Here is a 10,277-nt window from a genome sequence, read left to right on the forward strand (position 1 = left end):
ATAATAATAATAATAATAATAATAATAATAATAGAGAAAGTATAGAGAACCAATAGAGGATCAGTACAATGTATATAATAGGAGTTTAGAAATGTTCGATTATATCATATGTTTATTATCTCTGTTATCTGGATGGTTATTCTGGATAGTATGAGTGTAATGTATTTGAGAAATTAGTAGTATTTTTTACTCTAAATGTTCATTTTTTTAACTCATATTAGGCCAAATAAATAACCTATTATAAACATTGTACAAATACTCCATTGTCTTCCTAGGGAGATTCATAATAATAAGCTTCCAAAAATAATTACTATAAACTCCAGATTATTTATTTTCTTGTTCTAAAAATGAAATAAAATAGGGCTAATTAAGACCATACTTTTCTTTTCGAAGCTTAAAGACCATTCTGATTTGAGGTACGTTGAAAGCAGGCCATTCTTTTCGGTGTTCAAAGATGCTATAACAATACAAGCCACAGGAATTGCGTAGCATCACATATCTGCACAAAATTTAAACAAGGTAAATGTTTCTTCAACATTGTATACTGATATGTGTTTTATCTTAAAAAAAAGTGCGCATGTTAATTCAAATATGTGCAATAATGATTTTAGTTTTAGGTCAATTATATTCCCTTTTTTATGGCCTTTTATGTAATGAATATAAAAAATAATCTTAATAATACGTAATTAAATGTATGTAAAAAAATTTTAATCTCGACCGTGTATAAATTCACATAATAATAGATGTAGATGGTTCTAAATTATACTTTTTAATTAATTTTGCTTTATAAAAACATGGTTGCGACCATGTATGTATTGATGAATGAATTTAATGGTACCTAATGTCAATATTTAGAGGAGACTGCTTTTCCTCCATGGATGATCGATCCCATGTTTTGGTAAATGAAATCTCCAATTGTTCATCATTTTGCACTATAACTTTATAACTTGTCCCCACGACCCTGCATGAGATATTAATTTGCCACGCAATTAACAACCGACTTAATATTCAATTTACCTCTAAAATTTGAGATCGAATTTAAATTTACTTCTAAAATTATAATTGACTTAATTTAAACTCTAAAATTTATAATAATAATTTGTATTAGTCTCTGAAATAATTTTTGACATGTTGAAATTACATGTTAATTTGAAAACAGTAATCAATCTTCTAAATACTCTAATAAGTCTTGATTATATAGAACTTGAGCGAAAAATCTAAATTACAACAAGTTAACGTATCAAATCAGCGTATCGTGAACGGAAATCGGATCAAGAGTTAATGCGAGTTACGGTTACAAATTTTGGAACTCAATTTGAGTTGATTAGAATTTTAATGATCAAATTAAATTCGACCTTAAATTTCAAAAGTCAAATTAAATATTAACTCACAACTAACTACTTCAATATATAAGACATTATATATATATACATGGAGGCCACTCAGATAAAGACGCCTAAAACGTCTTTTAAAGATGTTTCCATGTTGTGTTTTAATTGGTTTATGTATAATTTATTCGGTGTTCCTCATCACATATTATTAAATTCCTCAAAAATTTTCTTTCCAAAAAGAATAAAAAACATTTAATTTGGATTGAAACAAAGGTAATAGATTAACTATTAGATTTTTTAAAAAAATTATTTACATAAAAAATATATCACATTCATCAATATATATATAATTCATCAATATATATATAACAAGCTCTTAAAATTTTTATAAATAAAAAAATAATTAATTTTTATTCATATAATATATAAAATAATTACTATATTATTATTATATTATAGATTAAGATTCACTAATTTAAATTTTCTTTTTATTTTTAATATAAGCATTAGAAATAAATAAATTTTTTATAACTAAATGTAGTGTAACAAAATATATATAATATTAATTAGTTCTTAAAAAATTCTAAAAAAGTAGTTTCTTTCATTTTAGTAAAATAACTATTTATTAAAGTAGACAAATTAATTATTTTTTTCTCATATACAGTTTTTTTAAGACATAAAAGTAATTAATTAGGACATTGGTTAAGATAATTAAAGTCACTATTTCATTAAATTTTTAATTTAAAGAAAAATCCTAGTTAATTTTGGTATAGAAATTTCGAATTTGAAAACATTGATAAAAATTATGTTGAATTTTGATTTATTTGATTCTCATTTAAATTAATCACTACATAAGTTAAAGTCTGTTTTGAAGTTATATTCGAGTTTTAATCTGATTTTTAAAGTTTCAATTTACTTAGTTTTATTTTTTAACTTAGGTATCCATGACTCATATTAGGGTTTTAAGTGTTTAGTTGAAAAAAAAAAGGTAAAAAAATTTCAATTGTCACATCAAATAGTCGCTAGAATGTATAATGTAGCAGTCGTTAGTCTATCTCAACATGTCGTTAACGATTTTGTGAGACAGTGACAAAAATAAGATTAGGAACTAATGTGAGTCATAACTATTAAGTTGGGAGACTAATTGAGTAAATCAAAATTTTTGAAATTAGATTGAAACATAGTTGTTAGAACCAAACCAGTGATCGAACCGGTCAAACTACTGGTTCACTGGTTTATTGGTTCAATCGATAAATCACTGATTGAACCGATAAAACCGGTCTCACGTAAATATAAAATATAAAATAGTTAAAAACTTAAATTTGAAATACATATCTTCACTAACATTTTATGAAGAATCAAGTCTCAACTTCTAAAAATAACTAATATAAAAAAAACCATAAAATTTTAATACTACAATAGTATCTTATTTTGACACAATAAAAAAATAATTAATTCACAAAGCCTATCATCTAACTATAATATTAGTAAATTTTAACACTAACATCAAAATAAATAACATTAATCACAATACTAACAATAAAATAGATCAAGTAAATTAATAAAATTTTAGTGAAATTTATATTTATATTAATAATGGTATATAATTAAAATATAATTAATTTTAAAAATAGAAAAAACAAAAATTTAAATTAAATTAGATATTTATGTATACTATATAATTAGTATTTGTCAAATATAATACTTAGAAGTGCAATGTATACTATATAATTAGTATTTGTCAAATATAGTACTTAGAAGTGCAATGGCTAAGTGACAAGTAGATGTTGCTTTTACTTCAAGGTTCTTGGTTCGAGACCTTGTGGATACATTTTAAAAATTTTTTCAAGCAGACCAGTTCGATTAGACCGGTTCTTACAGGTTAACACCGTTTTTATTCCTTAGACGGTCCAAGAAGTAAACTGAATCGATTCTAGTCCGGTTCACTAGTTTTTCGGTCGAACCAGCCGATCCAATTCGGTTTTTACAACTATAGATTGAAATACGAACATAATTTCAGAGACCAATAAGTATTATCTCTTTGTTGACAATTAAGTTATTTTAATGGTAATTAAGATCTAATAATGATTTATAATAAAAGAAACATTCTTTTGCAACAATGAACCTATAGTAGTAGTTAGGGTGTTCATAGATTAGATCATATCCATATAAATCCACAGTATTTATCCGTATCTGATATGTAATTTGAGGATATGATCTGATCTGTAAGATGATCGGATTGGATCGAATCGGATCCACACTCTAATTAGATAGAAGTAAATATGTTTAAAACAGTAAACAAAAAAAATTATTGACTTTTTTTATAAAAATAAAATTTTTTAATATTTTTTATTTTATGGATATATTTGATATATGATCCAAACATAAAAAGTGCAAATATCGAATTTGATCTAATGAGTTTAGTGCGGATTGGATTGAAATTTCAGCCATATCCTATCTGTAAACACCCCTAGCAATAATAACTAAAAAATTATAATGATTATATTTTTAACTAAGAGGAAGTGCCAAAAAAAAGTACTAAATACAAGAATATTTAATCAAATATTAAAAGAAAATTTTACTTTAAAACAGTTGGACTTTTTTAGCTCATATATATATAATAATAATAATAATAATAATTATTATTATTATTATTATTTTATTTTGTACATTAAAAAATAACAGACTAAATTATTGCCATAACATAATAGAAGTATGGAAGTTTATCATTCTTCTCTAATGGAGGAAACAAAATTCTTTTCAATAGTTTATTTAACGTTTAGTAGAATAAAAATAAATTTTATTAGAATAAATTTTAGTACGAGTTTAATATTTTTATTCATCATAAAATATTTATAGAATTACTCGTAGATAAATTTTGGAAAAAAACCATGATTTTTAATTTTATTTTTTAATAATATTAATTTTTTACCGTATATAATTATTCAATTTTTGAATCATATATAAATAAATTACTCTTAATAAGACTTTTTTGTGTTATTTAATTATCTTTTTTAAAAAATAATTAATTATTAAAATAATTAAATTTTTCACAACAAAAATAATAAAAAAATTATGAAGAAAAAAAATTAACCATCCTGATAATTTTTTTATTTTTATTTATATTTTAATTATAAACATAAATATAATTTAATTATATTATTTATGAAATATGACTATAAATGTAGATAAAATTTAGTTATATTACTTATATATAGTTTCATTGTATTGTATTGCTTATAAAGTTAGATTATAATTATGACAATAGAATTATTCTTGTACTTTTATATGTGTGACTAATTGGTGGTGTTAAAACATTACTCTTAATTATAAATAAGGTTTATAATTTAAAAAATCAAAGACTCAATTAAAAAGATACGAAAAAATGATGTTAAAATATTCTAACTCTTTAAAATAAAAATTTTCGAAATTCAATTAAAAATTATTTAAAATTTAAACTCAATAAAAATTTATATTCAATGTGTTTTGTATTAAATATATTTAATAACCTATTATATCATATTGGTTGAAATTAGTTTTATAATGTTAATTTTTAAATAATACTTTATTAGAAAAAATCATCTTTTCAGAATTTTTAAAAACTAATTAATATTATATATATTTTGTTACATTACATCTTGTTATAAAAAATTTATTTATTTCTAATGCTTATATTAAAAATAAAAATAAAATTTAAATTAGTAAATTTTAATCTATAATATAATAATAATATAGTAATTGTTTTATATATTATACGAATAAATTGTTTTAGTCCAAATTAAATATTTTTTTTATTATTTTTAGAAAGAAAATCTTTTGAAGAATTTAATAATATGTGGTGAGGAATACCGAATGAATTATACAGAAACCAATTAAAACACAACATGAAAACATCTTTAAAGAAAGACGTTTTAAGCGACTTTATCTGAGTGGCCTCCATATAACATTGATGGTATATTACATCTATTTATTATTACTAAGATTATTATTATTTACATGAATATTTTTATAAAAATAATTTAATATAATATTTATTTATAGTTTAATAACTATCAGTTTCACCTAAATGGATTGTCATGCAATTTTTCATACACATATATACCCTTAGCTTATCGCCAATTGTAGTCTTCAAACTGTAGCATTTTTCATCACCACTTTTGATTAGTTAATACGACAACATTCTTACATTTCTTTCACGAAAACCTTCTCATATCAAATAGTGTGATTCTTATGTTGCAAGTTATTTCCTTCCAATTCAAGTTCCATCTTCTTTATTCTTTTGGAAGACACATAAATATAATTTGTTGCCACATTCTTCTATAGAAAATTGAATTTATCACAAGTGAATCTACGTACGTATTGTTTACATTACTTTGGTCTCAAAAGTAATTTTTGCACGAGAGTTATATTCTATAAAGGAGCGACTCAGATAAAGATATCTAAAATGTCATTTTTTAAAAATATTTTTTAACAATTAAAATTTAATATATGTAATCGATTAAAGCGTATTATTTCTGTCATAATTAGATCGAACAAATTTATTTGACCGAAAAATCGATGAATTAAATTTTAAATAGATATAAATTAATATTTTTTAATAAAAAAATACAATACCCTTATTATAAAAAATGAATAAAATAATCATATATATAACCTATATAAGAATATTTTATCATTTTCTATAATAAGAGTATTGTAGTCATTTTCTATAAAAAATATTAATTTAGACCAGTTTAAGATTTAATTTATTAATTTTTTGATCAAATCAATTTATCTGATCTAATTTTAACAAAAATAATATAATTTAATCAGTTATATATATTGAATTTAATTACTAAAAGATATCTTTAAAAAAAATTGTTTTTAATGTGTTTATCTGTGAGTGGCTCCCTAAATGTAATTCTACCTCCAATCACTTAAGTTTTTAGAAAGGAAAACAAAAAGTTTTGCGGCAGTGTCCAATTCCCATATATTGATTCTAATTAACAAGTAATTAATTATTAATGTTAAGATCCTGATAAACTAGGGAAAAATAATTGAGTAAATTAAATAATAATTAGCAAATGAAATAGAATATATATTATTCTTATATTTAATTTAATTTGTCTTACATGAGAGAAATATTACTAGCATTAATAATAATAATAATAACAATAATAATAATAACAATAATAATAATAATAATGTAAAAGATGAAAGCTAATTATGAATTCATGACGAACCTTTCATATATCCCGGTTGTTCCTGTGCTATCTGCTTCATTCCAAACAATGTCCCAATACCTATATATATATATATCATTCATTATTATTATATGAATATAAATTAATAATTTATATCCAAAATTTTTAATAAAAAAACATAGTTTAATATAGTTGTAGCTCATCATTCACCCTCTATCATGTGCTTCATTAAGAACTTCAAGCAAATTATCAACACCATTATATTGTATTGCACTGATAAATCCACCCTTTTTGGATAAATACACTTCAAGTATACCATTGTCCATCACAACCTACCAAACCAATTCAATTCAATTCAATTAATTTAACATTTGCCATAAAATCAAAGCAATTTATCTTCAAAACTATAAATAAAAAGAAGAAAAACATGAGAGGATCCAAAATTCAATCCTTAATTAAAGAATAATTAATAATGTCTCACATAATTGTCGTCGACACGCAACTTCACTGCCTGCGACGACATGGATCCGGCCACCGGCGGCAAATATCTCACTAGCAACAAGACAAAAACAAAGAAGCAATATTGGCCACCTTCAATTTGGACTTCACTAGCAACCTATAGAAGTAGTTGAAGAAACTAAGCTAATTAGACAAACAAACTAGTATTTTTAGAAGAATTTAATTTTGATATACTGTTAGTGTAAAATAGTTTTACACGTATATATATCTAATTATGTAATGAATCAGTAAAAATAACTACTTTTTATATTTATCACTAGAATAATCATAAAAAAACGGATATAATTGCACGCTTGTGTAAAACGTTTCGCACGATTAGTGCATCAAAATTAAACTCTTTTTAGAATACTCTTAATTTCACAATCAAAATTACTAAATAAAAGCATTAATCAATAATGTGGATTATACCCCAAAAGAAATTTAATGGATATTATTCATGGCTAACCATAGAACAAGCTCTGAAAGTGCCTCATGGGATATGGTATATCAAGGGGACAAAATGGATGGAATCTCATCACTTCTCAATTTGCATGCAACTTTTGAAGCCTCGTAAAGGAAAAGGTTAAATATAAGAAACAAAATAAAGGAATTGTATGACATAGCCCCTTTGGTGAAATAGTAGTGAGGGATTTGATTTGATGCTGCAATCTTACCTCTCTACATGATTTATAGATTGAAAAAAACATGGTTATGTTATAATTAGTAATAATTAGAAAATGATGGAAATAGAAAGAGTACATCGAATGAAATGAAGACGTGTTGTGATGTTCGTTGGTTGCACGGCAAAATCATGTAACGTTATCATTAAATCCTTGGAAAATTTTATTCATTATATGTATACTTCTCAACATTTATTAATCATGTATGTCATGAATTAAAGAATACAGATTTGTTACGCATTCAAGCATTATTGGCATCTAAGTTCAACTAAGTAGATTCAACACCAACAAAAATCACTCATTAAAAGAGTGTGATTATACGCGCGAGACTTTACGTTATCGTCGTCATCTTTTTCTTTGCGTTTCTCTTCCTCCTTCTTCTTGGTGTGTTTTCTCATCGTCATTCTTTTGTTGTTGTTGTTGTTGTTGCTGCATTTTTTTAGGGTTAAGTACGATTTTAGTCCCTAACGTAAAGGTCAAAAATTTGTTTCGTCTCCAACCTTATTTTGCATACAAAATCGTCCCTAAAGTTCGTGTTAGTTTTAAAATGGTCCTTTCTGACAAAAAAATAATTTTTAAAGACAATTTTGCCCCGTGGTTTGTTTCCCTTAATTTCATTTCCGTGAAATTATTTTCTACTCCTCAAATAACTCACAATGTTCCTGAACACAATTGGTATCTGAAACATTTGTGTGAAACTCTAAAAATCGTTCCTGCGAAGAGAGTCTACAATAGTAGTTGAAGAGATTTGGTTGTTGGAAGTTCCACCGTCGGTGTGGTGTGACATTCGTGACCCATCTTCATCGCTACAAACAGTGGTTGTTGAGGTATGATTTCTTTCCGTGCATTGTCACTTCACATCATCTGTTTATTGTATTTGGGGGGTTTGAGGTTGACAACAATGTTGCTGCCTTTGAGCTGTTTAAGGTTTAATGTAGGCTTCAGTGACTGTTGCTAAAGCTAGGGTTTATGATGATCTATTTCTTTTCATTCTTCTTTGTTGTAGTAATGTATTGTGTTGAATAACATGGTTGTTTAAGCAGAAGATGGTGTATATTAACATGAGGGTGTATCATGGTGGTGCATTCGGATATGAGGACGGGGTATTTAAGTATTTGAAGGGACAAACTATAATTATCGAAGACATTGATGGCGATCGGTGGTCTGTGTTTGAGGCTTATGAAGAGATAAGATAGTTTGGATACTTGCAGTCCAACATTGGAGCATTATGGTATAAAGATCCAACTGTGGATGATTCGGAGAATAACTTGAAGATGTTGAAAGGTGACTCAAATGCAATTGAAATGTACAAAATAGTTGGGATGAGGGGCTTGGTACAGTTGTTTGTGGTCCATGATGTTGGGGATGCAGAGGGGTCCGAAAGTGGATTACATTGACGTAGGGGGAGTAGTTGGGGGTGTTGAAAGTGAGGAACGTAATGCTGCTGGTCTTCATATAGTTGTTTTTGATGACCATGTGACTGAAGTAGTTGAGGGAAGCGGGGCACATAATGAGAGAGATTCAGAAGAGTTAGTAGGTGGAGGACAGATTGGAGGAGATCGACGTGAAACCAGTGATGAAGACAGTGATGACCTCGAATATTTGCCATCCAATGAGGAGGGGGACAGTGCATGTGACATACACTTCACTAATAGTGAGGATGAGTATGAATATGACAGTGGATTTAGAAAAACTAATTATATGCCAAAGAAAGATACTGCTACCAAGGAAAAAGGGATTGGGACAAGTCATCTAAGTGATGAGAAAGGGGCAGATAGTGATGAATTGGAAATAAACCATATGATTGGTGGAGATGAGGTGGAGAATGATGATCCTGAGGAGCAGTGGCGGATCCACGGGGGGACCTAAGGTGGCCATGGTCCCCCCAAATTTTTTTAAAAAAAATAGTAAATAGTAATAATTAATAATATTAAATTTTTTTATATATAATATTAAAAAAAATATAACTTACAAAATTTTATAAATTAAAAAAACTAAAAACTGCATTATGTATTAGATATTTGAATTATTGTTGCTCTTGTTAACAAATAGCCCATTCTAATAATTAATAAAAATGGTTCTATTATACTAGCCCAAGCCCATACTATTAATTAAAGTAACACTAGTACATTTTTCAAATATTTGTTTCAAGCCATTAGAGGCATCAGCGCCACTTTTCTCTCTCTTTTAGTGGTTTCCAAACTTTTGGTCTTCTACTCTTCTCATTTTAATTTTCTTTTCATACCAAAACAAGACATATGAAGAAAAACCATTGAAGAGAAGTGAACAACAAAATATTAACCATTGAATGCACAACAAAGATTCAAAGAGGTATATTTCAATTTTTTTTAAGTTAATGACAATGTCAAGTATTATTTACATTATTTATTTAAAATAATTAATTTATTTATTTTTATAATGGACAGTGTTCAAAGATTGAAGTGAGGACAAAACTCAATAGAATTATTTTTTTGTGAGACTTGGAACAAAAAATAATCAGGTAAATCAATAACTTTATTTTTGGTTATTATATATTTGTGTTTCTAAAATTATTTGTTATTGCTCAATAGGTTTAATATTTTTTT

General features: G+C 25.8%; 1 protein-coding gene across 1 annotated transcript in view; it reads right to left on the bottom strand.

Annotated features, from left to right (window-relative positions):
• Positions 1-7,593, bottom strand: part of LOC107461086 (rhamnogalacturonate lyase B-like) — a 19,877-nt gene extending 12,284 nt beyond the window's left edge. Inside the window, exons 1-6 of the mRNA XM_052253153.1 lie at positions 7,479-7,593; positions 6,996-7,066; positions 6,725-6,846; positions 6,554-6,613; positions 839-961; positions 376-499 (exon numbers count right to left, since the gene is read on the bottom strand). Of these exons, the coding sequence (XP_052109113.1) occupies positions 376-499; positions 839-961; positions 6,554-6,613; positions 6,725-6,846; positions 6,996-7,066; positions 7,479-7,548 (570 nt within the window). The 5' untranslated portion in view covers positions 7,549-7,593. The remainder of the gene's footprint in view (positions 1-375; positions 500-838; positions 962-6,553; positions 6,614-6,724; positions 6,847-6,995; positions 7,067-7,478) is intronic.
• Positions 7,594-10,277: the final 2,684 nt, after the last annotated feature.

The sequence above is a fragment of the Arachis duranensis genome, chromosome 8, assembly GCF_000817695.3.
Source record: "Arachis duranensis cultivar V14167 chromosome 8, aradu.V14167.gnm2.J7QH, whole genome shotgun sequence".
Lineage (NCBI taxonomy): Eukaryota > Viridiplantae > Streptophyta > Magnoliopsida > Fabales > Fabaceae > Arachis > Arachis duranensis.